Source organism: Haemaphysalis longicornis, unplaced genomic scaffold (assembly GCF_048455015.1).
Source record: "Haemaphysalis longicornis isolate Haplotype H1 unplaced genomic scaffold, Haemaphysalis longicornis Haplotype H1 scaffold_6, whole genome shotgun sequence".
NCBI classification, from domain to species: domain Eukaryota; kingdom Metazoa; phylum Arthropoda; class Arachnida; order Ixodida; family Ixodidae; genus Haemaphysalis; species Haemaphysalis longicornis.
This window is the reverse complement of record NW_027526407.1, coordinates 48,865,313-48,881,357: the sequence shown is the minus strand read 5'-3', so window position 1 is coordinate 48,881,357 and position 16,045 is coordinate 48,865,313. Positions and strand designations below refer to the sequence as shown.

Here is a 16,045-nt window from a genome sequence, read left to right as displayed (position 1 = left end):
TTATGCATTGAGCACTGAACAACAAAGGCTGTTTAGGGTAGCATCTTCATTTTGGGCAGTTCCTACTTGCAGTATATTTGGGAGCGTGGGGATGTCTGAAAAAGTGTGGATAACGAAGCAAAACTTGTATGGACGCCAATATAAGGGACGCTGTTAAAATGGCAACGCCGAAAAGGGAAGAAAGGTTTGACGATGGTAGACGTGAACATGGGAAAAAGAGAACGTGGAACAAAGGAAATCTTGTGTCTGTCTTTGAAGGAGTGCTGACACCAAATTTCAAAGAAGCTGAGATGACTAGGCTAACAGCTTCCTTTGTATGTGGGGATATCTCCCTGGTAGTTGGAACCATGACCGTTTGGTGTAACGTATATTAAACCAATTTTCTCCGTGCTGTGTGTTATGTCACAGTTTTGGCACTGACATCATGCTGGCTAGGCACATGCAACCAGAACAGTGATGTCATGAGCGCCCTCTTTTCATGGCAGCTGTGTCGTTGTTTGTTTCATTGGAACTAAAACTGACAACGATAAATGAAGCTGTAAATAGTTATTTATGCCGCGGTCGGGCATTTAATATGTTATTCTATGATTACTGCGCTGGTAGGCACCCATAGCAGCGAGAGAAAAAAATACATAACATGAAAATTTAGTGTCAGTGCTTTTTTTTAAGCATCATCACTGAATCTTTCACCTTCAAGTTGTCTCGGGAATAGCTTGGAATGGCTCCAAAGCCATTCGAGCTTGAATGGCTTTGGAGTTTGACCTGGAGCCATTCCAAGTTGGAGCGCCTACGCCGGATGAAATGAGCGTGCTCCCATTCCCACTCGCAGTTGCAGCACAACGGGAAGCGCTTTTTCATTGACGCGTTGCCGCTGGACCAGTCCAACTGGATGCGCTACGTCAACCTCACGCCCAAGGAAGATCGGAGCAACCTGGTGGCCTTCCGTCGCGCCGGGGCGATCTACTTCCGCGCACATCGGCCGATCAGGTCGGGCGAGGAGCTGTTTGTGTGGCGAGCAGCGCCCCCTGGTGCGCACCTGCCGTCGAAACCACCAGCAGCAGCGGCACGCAGGGTGGAGCCGGCCAGCAGTAGACAAAAGAGCGGTGAGGATGGCGCAACCCTTTTGCAGTCACTGCCGTACAGATACAACAGGGCTGTAAGACTGTATGCCAACTGCACTTGCTGCTGTACAAGTATCTTGTACAACTGTGTGAGGGAGCTCTTAATGGGGGACACTGCTCTTAAAACAGCGCTTTTTAATTGTTAAGTAAACTCTGAAACTTGCCAGTCTTGCTGCCTTTTTTCCACTGATTTCAAATGTGCCACTACTTTTGAGTCAGTCACTTAGTTCTCAAGAAAAATTAGAGATAATTAGTCATTTCTGAAAGAGCAATAGACAAAACAGTGTTAGTCATAGAACTGTAATCTTTATATTTTATAATTCTGTGAACCCTGGTGAAGGCGATAACAAGCGTTTTTTTTTATGCACACCGCTTGGAACTAATTTTCCAGCTCAATAAACTTTAGTGGCACCAGTGGCGAGGAACCATTTTTAATTCCCATTTTAAACACCAAAGTTTAATGAGCTGTAAAATCCAGACCCCCCCTCCCTCTGGATCCGCCAATGAATGCAACCGCACTGTTCTGGAAACGTGCACGCACATAAGGCCCTGGACATAAACATGCCTCCCTCTAGCATTGCACAATTTGCTTTATGAGGTCGCACATATGGAAATTGTAAATACTTGACAAGTGTGACCCGCAGGAGTCGTTCAGTGGATAAGCTGTTGCCTGCTGACCATAAGTTTTCGGGTTGGATTGCCGTCCATGGCGGCTGTTTTCCTAATGTAGACGAAAGCCAAAAAATGTCCATGTGCCGAGATTTAGACGCATGTTAAAGATCCCTACGTGTTCTAAGTTGCTCGGCCACCCTGCAGTATACATGGTGCCTCATAGCACAGGAAGACCTTTGGGGCATCAAATGCGTGAATATTTTTTGACAGGTGAGCTTACATGGGGAAACAGAAAATAAAAAGTCGGTCAAGGGGTTTTAAAATATTCCGCACAGAGTTCAGGGTATAATACGCTCTGCGCTGTTTTGCTGCCTTGAGCTCTGGAATAACTAAAAAAAAAAAAACCAAAAATTTCTTCCTTTGTTCAACCTTTCCCAGCCAAATGTGTCATCTTTACAAAGACAGTAAACGTGTTGGTTGGTGCCTGGTGGTCGTATTTTTTGGGGCATTCTGCTGCTGAGCACGAGGACGCGGGTTTGGTTCCCGGCTGCGGCGATCGCTTTTCTGGTGGAGGTGAAAAGCAAAAACGCCCGTCTGTTTGAGATTTCGGCACACGTCAAAGATCCCCAGGTGGTCAAAATTAATCTATAGCCCTCCACTACGGTGCGCCTCATCGCCTGTGTTGTGTCGGCGCGTTACTAAACCCTACAATCAATCAATCAATCAATCGTATTTTTTGGGACCTGTGGAGCAGACAAGTTCTTTCTTTTAGTGGATGCCAATAAGGATAATACAAAAAGCTGAAAATTGTTCACATGTGGTAGGCACTTCATCCTTTTTTCAAGAAACTGTATCCCCCAACCTTGCTGCCGAGACACTACTGATTTCGTCTTGGAAGAAAAAAAACAGCGGTGAAGAAGATGACACATGCGGAAAGGCAGGCTGGGTCCCCACTGTCCCGTTTCCGAGCGCTCATTCTTAATTGCGCTAGTTTTGCCTCTTTCAGTGGTGCTTCGTATTCAGATGCACTTACACTGACTAGTCAAACCCACTATTCCGTTGCTATGGCTACTCTTTCCGGAGGGTGAGCACTGCTGTCGAGATTTTAGAGAGCGCCCTTGTTCAGTTTGTAATCGCATAATCTGTAATAAAATCGCAGAATGCAGCAGAAGGAACTATGTCCAGGTGGAACGGCGACAAGTTCATAGGGATGCACACATCTGCGATAGCTACCACAAAATGAATTCCTGTGGTGACAGCAATATTGGAATGACTGAGAGTTAACTGAAGATTACTTTTAACAAAACTTTCCCTCACACCCTCTAGCAGGTGACTGCTAACAAATTATCCAAGATTGCCAGGCAACCGAATTCAGAGCATGCTGGGAAATTTCTTTTATGCTACAAATGATGCGAAGTGCACCGCTGGTACTTCAACATCGCCGCTGCCAGTGTATGGATGTGATGCACCGGTACGCAGGGCTAACTCCAGGGATTAAGGGTCAGCGTGGCGGGTAATTTCATTATTAAGAGAATTGCGACTTCAACAACGTTTCTTGGCAGTGGCTTTATGTGGTCTCTCGGACGACGTAAGGGTTGGGCGCGGAGGTGCATGGCGAATCCTGACTACTACATCTGTTTTCTTTAAAGGGGCCCTGCAGCACTTACAATCGACTTCTAGGAATGTATTTTGAGGTAAAGTCTATTGTCCCAGCAATATCCTCCTGCAAGAATTGTGAAAATTCGTTCACTATCACCGAAACTACGCACGATGAGAAATCGCGCATAATCGTTCCCGCTCAACTCGAATGCGGACAACGCAAGGAAAGCTGCGCGCTCTCTCCCGGAGAGGGGGGTGGCTCGCGGCGTTGTTTCCCGAGGCCTTCATTATATCACAGGCCGGGGAGTTTTCTCTTTTTCTCCGCAACGTGGAGGGGTCTATTTCCGGTCTGGTGCCACAAAACAGCAGGCATGGGTGCCTGTGCGCAAGTGCATGCTCGGGCTGGTAGGGCATTTTTGAAGCAATAAACATTTGTTGTCGAGTGGTACGGTTGAACAGGAAGTATTGAGCTCATCACTCAAACTCTGCGCGCACTCAAAACACAAAAGAAATGGCAAAACTGTGCCTACAGGTTCAGGCATAGAAGAGGTTCGCACACAGCGTGGACGACGGTGGTTCGTCACAGGAAATGCGAGAAATTAGCCGCGAAGTTGACCAGTGACAGCTGATCGGACAGCCATGGCCTCAATGACGTCGTTTAGGCCATGCCAGGGGTGCATAATGAGGAGAACTGAGAAAACACTGTTGGTTTTTCCGCTCTTTCACAGCGATTTGCGCGCTTCACGTGCACGTGTAATATTTAGCTCTGGTATTTCTGGTTGTGTAAGCTAAGCGTCGCGCAGGTTTCCTTGCACTGCTCAAAGAGTGTTGCAGGGTCCCTTTAATATCTGGCCTGATTGCTTACAGTTGTCCTTTGAATTGCACAAGTTTGATTGAAAAAAAAAAGTATTTTGAATGAACCAGAATGATATTTTGTTTTGTGGTCGCTGTAAACTACAAAACTATTTTTCGCACTTCGCTAATAATTTACTCGCCGAACCGGAACGGAACTCAGTGCTCCCACTCCTGCGCCAAATGCGCCAATTTGCGCCAAATGAGGTATCCTGCGCCATCCTGATAAAAAAACCACTATTTTGCAAGCAAGTGCGCCAAAATTTGTGTCGCGCCAATTGCGTGCAGCCTGTTACAAGCACTACTTCACAGTGGTCTTTAGACATGTATAACTAATTCGGGTTGATAACTTTAACTCCCTAGCACCCGTCATCGTGTTTGCTGCGGTGAGTTTGGTTGGCACCGTCACTGTACCGGCGATACAGTGTTTTCGTCTAGCAAGTCATTGCAGCGCTGGCGTACCGCGGTTAAAGACTTTCCTTCTTGCGGTAGTCTCCGATAATTTCTGCTATAAACAATAGGTAGTTTTAGGTGGCGTTTTTTGCCGGCCCTCTCCGCTCTGAGAGCCAGCGGGAGCGCCGTTTAGCGGCACGCTTGATGCGCTCGGGTGCAAGCTCTCGCTTCGCTTGTTGGGCTCGCGGAGGGGACCATCACAAGTGAAGCGGGCCGTGAAAAACGGCCAGTCTTTCTAAAGCATGAACCTCATGGAGCGTTTTCTGCTCGCGAAAACGCGCCGCGTAAGCACCCGCACGCTGCGGGGGGAGCGGCAACATGGTGGCGGCTTCGGCCGCGAAGTGGTGTGGGGAGCTCGAGCGACCACTTTTAAGCGCTCTCTAAAACACCGCTCAAGGCACGCACGAAGTTGCTTGTGTGGTAAAGGAGCTTATAATGTGGGCGAAATCGGTACTACAGTGTAGACCATTTATAACGTAACCGCTTATAGTGCGGGACCAGATATAACGCGGGTTTTTGTGACCACCGGTTTGCCTCCCATAGAACTCAATGCATAAGCATACCGCTTAAGATGCGGTTGGCCGAACCACAGTATCGTATATAGTGCGGTTTTTCGGCGGGTCTGCTGATCGACCGGCGCAGCTGGGGCATCGTTTTAGGGTAGCAAAAGAAAAAAAGAAATGATGAAATCTGCCATCTGACGCAGCGCGCACCCCTTGCTCTCTTAACTTCGACACAGAAGAAAAAAATAGGCACCCTTTAGTTCGCGCGTACGTGATAACCACAGCTGTCCTTGCTTGATGCACCTCGCAAGATAGCGACCGACTCCCCGTCCGCGCGTGGCAAGTTGTTTCTGTTAATCGTGAACCGCATGGCCCGTTATCGCACGCGAATTGTGCACATCGGCGTTGCGCGTGGGTTTTTTTTTTCATGCTCGCGTCTACGATTCCGCGCTCGCGGTGGCTTCTTCGCGTGGCAGTGGGAGGAGCCTGACGACTTGCACCAATGGAACGACGCGCACCTAATGGCGGGAGATTCGAAGCGCCCCGAGCCGGCTAGCCGCGCAGAGGTGTTTAGGCTAAAGTCCCTCAATCAGATGAGGGGACTTTAGTTTAGGCTTACCACCGCGGTATTTCTTGATGGGCGCTTTCACAAGCAGCGCGGATGGCAGTTTATATTCCACTTTGCGGTCACATTATCAGCTCTTTTCTTGCATGAGCATCTTTGCTTGCGCCTCGTGCAGCATTTCAGCGAGCGGTTAGAAGTTGTCGCTGGAGCTGCCTGCACCGCTTCAAGGCCAGTGCCGACGCCATGTTGCCGCCTCTTAATGCGCCGCACACATTACGCCAGTTGTATCCGCGCCGGCGTCGCCGCGCCTGCGGCGTGCGCTGCACGTTTTCGCGAGAAATCGCTCCATGCGGTTCACGCTTTAGAACATTGTGCAGTTAAGCCACCGCTCTTTCCGAACAATCGAGCCGCGCGTAGGTTTCCACCACCAGTACGTTGCGCTGATAAGCAGCCGCCTTCGGCATCGTGAACACAAGGTGGGGTAAAAAAAAAAAAATCCCGCTGGCCTTTCTTATCATGTCCTGCATGGCATCTTCATAGACGCAAAAAACGCAGCCATGGTCTTTCAAAACACAAACACAACGGAAGTTAAAGCCGCACTCGCCGTTTGTAAGACCGCACTTTTGCAATGTGAGACCCTGCAGCAGCGGCTGATGTTAAAAATAATAAGAAATAAAGACCCTGCCTTCGTTTTTAGGTGCTGCGCGTTTGGGTGATAAAAATTTTAGGATGACTTGAGAGGTAGGTGGCGATTTGGTTGAATTCGCGCACGTTTTGGTTGTAGTGCGGTACCGCTTATAGTGCGGATTTTTGATGCTCCCGCAAGATACGTTATAAGCGGTCTACACTGTATAAAACATCATCCGCGTCGCTAGTGAAAGCGTTCATGCAATACCTGCCGGGGGGTGGTAAGCCTAAAAACCGCCGACGGAGCCAGCCGGCCGTGACCGGGCTGTCTCGTGCGCTTCAAAACCGCCGCCATGAGGCACGCGCCTCCCCATTGGCGCAAGTCGCCAGGCTCCTCCCACCGCCGCGCGACGCGCGTCATTTTCTGAGCGTGGCAGAAACTGCCGCGTGCGTGGAATCGTCGACGCGGGCGTGAAAAAATCGCACGCGCAACGCCGACGCGCACGAATCGCATGCAAAAGTGCTCCATGCGCATTTCTCGTGCACATTTTCAGCTAGCGTGGAAATGCGCACGAGGCTGATAGCAAGCGCCTGCATCTAATAAAATGAAAAAGTAAAACACAGGGGCTTGCCTCAACAATTAATAAACTAGAAAAGAGGCGCGTTGTTTTTTTGCTAGGCAGGTTTGTCGAAGCCTTTCAATATTCATTATCGTGTTGCATGTTGTCTTTTATCTACACCAGAAAGGAACTAAATACCTTGCAAATTATGTTTTGTTGCATTTTCGCTATTGCGTGGATACTGAGGGGATTTAATTGCATCAAACTTCTGGCGACTTCTAGCGACTGTTTCGAAATAAGTGGGGAAAAAAATCCCATTGCCCCAGGAACGCCAGGTTGGGCTATAAAGAGCCAAATATGGCTACTTTTTCTTGTGGTTGTAGAAATTTTCTTTATTGGCTATTTGGCTATTCTTGGGCTATTGGGAGAGGTGACTGTGAAAGCTATTTTTAATGCATGTTCGAGCCTGCCAACTATGAAGCGTTTTCAGTGACTCCTTGAAAAAGTCTTCCCCAAGTAGGGACAAGACCATTATTCTTCAGCTGTGCCGTCCATTTGTGATCGCATGTGTGGAAAGCACCTTGAAGCCCATTCCATGGCGACCTCCACATCAATTACTAGATGATACTGGTCAGTTTTTAGTGTTGAGAGATGCCTTGGACACATCTAGCAGTTGATGTTTACTTGCTCCAAGGTGCTCCAAAACTGGCATGTAGGTGCTCCAAATTGCTCCAAAATTAATAATTTGCTGATACAAAAATTGCTCCAAATCACCGTTCATCAGTGGCACCACTGTGAACTGAAACGAGATGAATTCACCCGAACTGTAGCCGAACCGGTATTTTTTGCGGTTTGACACGCTGATAAATGTGCATGTACACACACATGCACGCACACATACAATCAGGGTTCTCCTCAGAAATTTTTTGAGAGGTTGACATTCTGAGAACAGAGGAGGGGATGGGGAGATGTTAGGTTCAAAATTTTCAAATTTTAATCACAAAGATTCAACAACTCTGGTCAAATACTGCACATAACCTGCAATTTTTCCAACTTAACAACTTGTTCAGACTTCTCCGCGTATACAGGCAGCAAGCCATGCCGCCCGCTGCCGCTGGAGTTGCTCTCACACAGTGGCCGTTTTTAGTTCCTCAGGCGCGCATTTCAAATGGGTCAGTCGGAGTGGTGGGGCCTTCCGAACTTAATTTAAGCAGTGGGCGGTGAACCAGAGAGATGGGCGGTGAAGAGGAGCAGTGGGCGGCATTTCCACCGCCGGCCACCACGGGGAGAACTCTGCATACAATGGATGCATACTTGAAATATTTTACCCATCAGTCGACCTGATAACTCCCTTATTCTCCTTATTTTAGGGGAGCCCCAAGATGACGTTGCTGCGGCTGGGCTGCCCGTCGTTTTTGCCTGCAAGCAGTGTGACGACTGCTACTTCACACAAGAGCTCCTGGACTCTCACATCCAAACCCAGCACCCAGAGAAACGGCCAGGGAAGTTCGAGTGCAGATTTTGCCAGTATTCTAGCAACAACAGGTGAGCCGGAACCTTAACTCGTTGCACTCTACCAGTGGCTAAGGCATGGCACTGTTGACAAACAGGCTCGCAGGCTTAAGGCCTGTTAGCACTGGCCGTTTTTTCCAACAGAGGCAGGAAACAGTAATAGCTTTTACGCGGGGCAGGGGCACCGAATTGGTATAACGCAATTCGTAGCCCTCCACTATGGCACGCCTTGTTGCTGGAGCATAGCCTTAGTGCAGCGAGCCGTAAAGTTTTATTCTAAAACAGAGTAGAGTGCGATCTGGCATCAGTTATCCGTCCATCATGGCCACACTGAGGAGGGCTTTTTTTTTACTTGACCTGGCTTCCGACTTGGCTTTTTGTGGCTTGTGATATGTAGTGGTTGTCAACAGCTTTCGATCCTTTTCGATTATTATTGTGCCCCAATCCAAGTATGCTTTGTTGTTAGCAAGAAATGTTTAATATTTTTAAAGATGACAGTCTTTCTTGGGCTACTTGAAAGTGAAAATTTTGGTCTGTCTGTTTCTGTTTGTCTGTCTGTCTGCCTGTCCCTCAATTCAGTTGCCTGGCCTAAGTTAAAGCAGATGTTTAACGAGACATTTAATAGGCAAAAACAGTTCTAAGCATCCAAATTAGGTGGCAATGTTCATACATGTCAACATTGTTAAGCCTAAACAAAACATTACACATATCTGAAGCAACACATCAATACGTAAGGGATATTTGCAATGTTTGTTTTTCAAAAAATACGTGGATGCTTGATTTTTGAGATAGCAAACGAAATATTAGCTTCTAGAAATGCGAACCACGGAGCGCACTGCCGAGGATACGGTGGCGCCACCTGGCGGTGGCCCTGGGTGCACATGTCCGTGTGTTTCCCAGGGCCACTGCCAGGTGGCGACACCAGCACGGGCAGCATTATCTTCAACGGTGCGCTTCGCGGTTTGCCCCTGTTTTCTCAATGACTGTACGCGACGACGAACTTGCACCCCAAACAAACCTCCATTTCATTTATCACGCCAGGACGGAAATGGTAGGGGTGGGCATCATGGGTGGGTGGCGGAGACTGACAAGGTAGCAGGGGCGGCAGAAAATGCCTTTTTTTTTTGATGACGTTTGCAGCGAAACAAGCAGATATGCGTCCAATTTTCATCGGGGTATTGAAACGCTGTTGTTTCCGGATTTGCACGTACTTGGGCGTAGCAAGCAGTGCAACTGCATAATGATGGAACGTCGCAACGAACTCTGCGTTCACGGCGGGATCGAGCTCTTTGCTGCAGCGAAAAGTGCAATTGCAGACAGAACGGCAGACAGCTTCCACAACGCCCCAAGTTCCACCTCAAGCCAATTTTGCATACAAACAAAAATTTCACGTAAAAATCGGGCTAAATGTGTTGGTTTCATTACTGATGCATCATTGTCGTTGTCTTCTAGCTTACTAGAGGTGCTTTTTAGTGATGGCATGGTACTGGCAGCACACAATCTATCGACGCAGACTGCAAGCTTTGGGGGAAATATATTTATTTCTCACTGTGAGGCAGTAAAATGTCGGGGCTGTGAATTAGTTCTGGGCCATTGTCAAGAAAAAGGCAACTTTAGCCACAACTGTGTCTCTAGGAGCCAGTTTGGCGTGATGGAGGACAGCATTCGTAGTTGGGGTCAGCAAAAGAAGGCCCCCTTTTCCGTCTAACAGCACAAAGATACTCTCAAGGTCCGAAGAATGTGGCATTCCCGGAAATCAAATTTCTCTTGACAGAGTTCTTATGGCTACAGCAAGCCACACACCGAGCTGCGAGTGTGTGGCTTTTGCAGAGAAAACCAGTGGAGCTTCCAAGAAGGGATCTCTTGCTCTAACTTCAAAGAAAGCAAGCACTGGGTCTCTCACTAAATTGTGCCATGCTGGACTTTCATTATGCCGGTGGACGCCGATTCCGCAAAACCCGTCTGAATCGTTCGAGGAACTGTCCGTTGCTTCACAATGCCATGTTTGCACCGTGTGGTGCGACGCAAATGAACGTTCTCAGTAAAGTTTGCTTCATTTGTATTTTTTTTTTTTTTGCAAATAGAACTTTTCTTTCTCACTTTTTGCTGTTCCCACATCTCTGCTTACGTTTGCCCGTCCAAAGTACAGTCTACGCCCGTTACAACGGACCCTCTGAATCCGGAAAAAAACGTCCGCTGTAGCCGAAGTATGCAGTATCCAACGGGAAGAGGGGGGGGGGAAGGGTATGAGCTCTACAGTGGGTACTTTGACCGATATTGCATGCATAGTAGCATAGTACATACACTTTGTTCTTTCTACACACCTGCAGCACTTCTGCACAGTGTTCGCGCGAGGGCAAAGAATCGCGTAAACATCGTTTCCAAAGCTTAGCACCAAAGCTTAGCGTGTAAAGACGCAAGATAAGCTGAGCAAATAAAGCAAGAATATAACTAGGCGCAATTATAAACCAGCTATAAAACATCAGTTGTGCCCATCAGCATTAGCTAGGCTCTTTTAAATCCCCTCACGACGAGGCAGGTTTTCCCAAAACCGTTCGTCAAACAAATCGGATCGCTGCCTGACGTTCCCTCAAAGTAGCTCCCACATTTTTAGCGATTTTATTCTGGTCATTGAAACAGCTGTAATAAAATAATCTGATGACGGACAGCTGTAAAATCGACAGTTAGACCAGTTGGACTGCGCACGGTTACCGGCAGATTGCACACAATGGATGGGGAACAACCCCTACTTGAGGCATTTCTTACCTTTTTCACCGAACGGAACGGGAACGATGCATGCGTGGGAATAATAAAAGCCGAACTTCACTGAACCCGAGTTTTTTATTACATAAAAAAACTGACGAGGGCAGACTCTCCTCCGAGTGCACCACTTTGAGTATTCGATAGCCGTGTTTTCAATCTCACCGGAGTCGCGTTTATCGGCAGCGGCCTTGTTCTTGACGGTAGAGCGGACACTCTGCTTAGACAGGCCTGTACTTCTGGCGATGTCAACCTGTTTTTCCCCATGTTCAACACCGTTAATTACGCTTAATTTATCCGACAGTGAAATCAGCTACCCTGTCACTCATGCCGCTGGTCGCACAAAAAAAAAAAGCCACTGGCACTGGCTTGGCTTGGCTGCGCCAACAACCCGGCTGCCAGCAGCGTTGCCAGACATAATAGTTTTCTTGCCAAAATAAACAAAGAAAAAGCACATCGGGTGCCGGCCCCGCGGAAGTCCACTATAAACGTTCAGTCGAAACAAATTTCGCCTAAAATTTAATCTGTTGTAGCCGATAGTCTGCTCTAGCCGGGTCCGTTGTGAGCAGGGTGGACTCCATTTAAAATGCATGGGGACCAGACAAACCAACAGAAATGGTCTGTTGTAACCGAAAGTCCGTTGTTGCTGGATCCGCTGTAACGAGCGTAGACTGTATATGCAAGTATATGCTCGTTTTTAGGGTACTACTATTTTAACTCCAACTTTTAGGGTATGACAACTTTAGAGTACTGTTTTAACTCCAACAATTTTCAAAAAAAGTCCAGCCTTTGTGTCGAGCTGTGTGTTTGGTGCGCCGTTGTTTCTTTCATGTCACTTTCTTGTTTTTAAACCAAGGTGCTTGCCCTCTCCCCAACTCTTCAGGATGCACGTTGTGATGCACGAGCGGACCCACACCGGCGAACGCCCCCACGTGTGCAAGCTCTGCCGCAAGGGCTTCATGCGGCGCGAACACCTGGCCACGCACCTGCGGATCCACAACGGAGAGCGGCCGCACGCGTGCCCGGAGTGCGACCAGCGGTTCAGCGACCAGGCCAACCTGTCCCAGCACCGGCGCAACATCCACCTGGGCCCCAACGCCCCGGCTCACGTGTGCCGCGTGTGCGGCAGGGGCTTCAAGCGCATGCCCGACCTCCGCACCCACATGGTCGTCCACGCGGGCGTGAAGCCGTACAGCTGTGCGACGTGCGACCGGCAGTTCGCCCACGCGACCAACTTGCGGAAGCACCGGAAGAGGGTGCACAAGACGGAGTACCCGCTGCCGTGCCGGCACTGCCGCAGTCGCTTCGCAACCATGTGCACTCTGAAGCGGCACGTGGAGTTGATGCACGGTATAAAGAGGGTTGTTCAGAACGCCAGTAGCAGTGCTTCCACTGATGAGGACTGAGCCCATGACTCCTGCCCCGCTCTGGGAGTTAATTGGAGCTCACTCTTGAATCCGTAAGGAGAGTACAAGCTCGAGGGTGTAAAGTTACACCCTCATTCTATTTGGTAATACGGGAGATTGGAGCTTACGCTCGAATCCGTAAGGAGAGTACAAGTTCAAGGGTGTAAAATTACTCCCTCATTCTATTTGGTAATACGGGAGAACTCTTATGGCCCGTTCTCATATGCGATGAAAGCGAGCGAAAGCGACGGGAATTCCATCGTTTTGTTGCGCAACGATCGTTTTTGTAGATTGGTCGGGACCAATTTTTGTCGCTTTAGCTCGCTTTTGTTGCAAGTGTGAGCGGGCCTCTACGAAGAGTGCAGCAGGAAGGGAGTTGGACAAAAGAGCACTAGGCCCACGAGTCCCTGTCTGGGAGTAAGAAAGGTGAGTGCTTACTTGGGACTCTGCGAGGGTAGCAAGAGGGTACTCTTGGGCTTGAAAGGGTGGAAGTACGCCCCTGATTGGGTTTATAGCTCAAAAGGCACATTCCCACTTGCAACTCGGGGACGTCATGCGACGGTGTGCGATGCATGACGCACGATGAAACGGTATGCACACTCGCAATGAGCAGTAATGTGACTGCGTTTAGTGGAGCTGTTACCCGACCTGTGTGATTTCTCTGGTACTTCCACCATTTGCACTCAGAGAAAAATATGTTACACTAGCACGACAAAAAATCACTCTAGAGCACGTGCTGCGAACCTGGGACAGTGCCGAAAGCATTATTAGGTGCGGTAGGAGCCGAAAATAACGAACTTTCACGTTTGCTTTCACGCCGCAACAGTCTCATCCTGGCCCACCAATTTCGCTTCTTTTCACAGACTTAAAAAGCTTTGGTGTCTTTGAACTCCGCTGGGTTCACTACTAGCCGATAGAACCCGTCGCGGTTGCTCGGTGGCTAAGGCGTTGCGCTGCTGAGCATGAGGTCGCGGGTTCGATTACCAGCCACGGCAGCCGCTTTTCTGGTGGAGGTGAAAAGCGAAAACGCCCGTGTGTATGAGATTTCGGTGCACGTTAAAGATCCCCAGGTGGTCAAAATTAATCCGCAGCCCTCCACTACAGCGTGCCTCATCGCCTGCGTTGCGTCGGCGTGTTAAACCCTACAATCAATCAGTCAACTTGCTGAAAGAGCTACGAAAAGGCTGCAGGTCAGCCTACCGTCCCGCTGTCCACCTAGTTATGTACAAAGGTTACTTGCTTTTACAATTCGAACACTCTTCGTCAAACTTATGGGTTTCACGCTGTTCGTTGATTTGTACACGTGTACAGTGGAGTCTCATTAAACCGTACCTACATAAGCCAGGGGTGAGACAGCTGTGCATATTGCGCAGTTTCGATACAAATTTGTTTTCCTGCGCCAGTCTGCTCCAAAAGCTTGAAAATTTTGAAATTGTGCCAAACTGCTCCAAAACAGTCTGAGAGCCAAGGATTTTAACGCTCCCTTCAGTTTCACTGGGGAAAAATGCTTGCTGATGGCATAATTTTCCAGCACCCCCAAGGTGATGCTGTATGTAAAGGTTTCATTGATTGATCAAGCAATAAAAAACCCGCATAAAATTGTCCCCGAGATAGTTTAGATAGTCTTTTCGAAAGTCGCAATGTCTGGTTGTGCATGTTATATTCTGTGAGTTTTTAAAGTTTTCCCATTGAAAACCATTGCGAAGTCTTGTAGAAAAAATACTTGTGTACTGAGGCGTTAAACTATTTGTGCAAGTTGACGAAAAAACGGCAATTTTCGGAGCGTCGTATCTCAGGAACGACATTACTGGTCGTCGCCATCTTGGCGTGGTGAAGATAGGAAAACATGGCCTCCAAGTAAAGCAGTTGCTCGTGGGTCAGGCAGAGTGCTCTTCACCGATTTCTACCGGGGTTTTGGTTATGGGGGTGGCTGGGATTAAATTTAGTCTTGATATGTTGCGGGAAGTTGCACAGCTCGAAAGACGGGAGTTCATCAAAAACAACGTGGTGCCCGCTAATTCGCCGTGTTTTGGCCTTGAGTGTGAGGCGCGGTGCGTGCTTGAAGTGAAATTTCGGGCTCATTGCGGTGTTATAAAACGCTGAGTTATTGCTTCCTTTGACAGCGAGCTTGCGAGCGCCGGGAACGGGACGATTGACAATGCAGAAGTGGCGGCGCAGGCGACATCGCCGCTAAAATGTTCAAGCAGTGTCCGATAGCGGGACGGGCTATTATTGCACGCTATTAATAATGGTTCATCTATCTGAAGTGAAATTTAATGCCAAGAAGGAGATGGCTAAACATGTCAACCTTACTCAGCTTATCATCGTAGTAATGGAACGTGTACCTTGGGGATTGAAATGGGAGGGCTGGTGGGGTGCGATGACTGTGAGCTCGCTTTGTGCAACTTCTGCTGTGGCTCTACGCTTGTGCGTAAAGCCGACTCTGAGATTACAAAAATAATAATTTCAGCATTCACATAATAAAAATGCCTTACAATTGCTTAGTTTTGCAATTCGATATTTTCAACTGTGCTCCACGCTATCTATGCATAGAGCCGATTTGTAAAAAGGTAGTGCAGTTCGTACCTTGTGATACTTTGGTAGAAAAAACTTTATTCAAAGTCTGTTTCAGTGTTATGTACGTTCAAAACCAATTAAAAAGTGCACACAAGTTGCCAAAAATTTGATTTTTTAGGCTCCTAAGATGACGTATTTAATGTCGTTAACTGCTACAAATCAAGGTTCTTCTGCTTCAAAACCGAGATTTCGCTGCTCCAAAAACTGCTCCTAAATTTGATTCGGCTATTTCACCCCTGATAAGCCGTAGTTTGTTTTTATACGCAGTTAAGCCGAGTCCCCGACTCCGTTTCCCTTTAACCTAATCCATTCGGATAAACTGTAGTGCCGGTTAGTACGTACTTTCATCGCGTCCCCGTCGGGTACGGTTCAACGAGGTTTCGTTGCACACTGAAGCCACTGTCCAAAGAACCAAAGTGCACGGGAAGTTGCACGGGAAGAAGCTCGCTGCCATTTGTAATGCCGGATGTTAACAAACCTTTTGTTTCCAGCTGCCTTCAACGGGCTCTGCGGCTATGATTGGCTGACTCATTTGCGATGGCATTCGTGACAAGGAAACTCTGTCCGAGAGCAATCGCGACGCCGAAGCGACTAAAAGTGACGGCCGGCTTATTGCATTGCGTGTCATTCCACGACATGCCGAGTCACAAATGGGAATGTGCTTTAAAGCGGCCATGCAGACAAAGTACAAGTTTGTTTCACTTGAAAGATTTAGTGCGTTATAGTGCCCTCAGCACTTGTCCAGCAGCAAACGATGCTTTATTCCCTGAGAAATTAAACATCCTAAGCCGAAACTTCAATTCTCCCACTAAATTGTGCGTTTTCATGACACCGACAATGACATATCCAGAGCGGGGCCTTAGAACTAAATACAGGGTTCGTGCAGGTCCCTGAAAAC

General features: G+C 48.2%; 1 protein-coding gene across 1 annotated transcript in view; it reads left to right on the top strand.

The window, feature by feature from the left end:
• Positions 1–15,838, top strand: part of LOC144142600 (uncharacterized) — a 52,528-nt gene extending 36,690 nt beyond the window's left edge. Inside the window, exons 10-12 of the mRNA XM_077674233.1 lie at positions 830–1,103; positions 8,263–8,437; positions 12,048–15,838. Of these exons, the coding sequence (XP_077530359.1) occupies positions 830–1,103; positions 8,263–8,437; positions 12,048–12,570 (972 nt within the window). The 3' untranslated portion in view covers positions 12,571–15,838. The remainder of the gene's footprint in view (positions 1–829; positions 1,104–8,262; positions 8,438–12,047) is intronic.
• Positions 15,839–16,045: the final 207 nt, after the last annotated feature.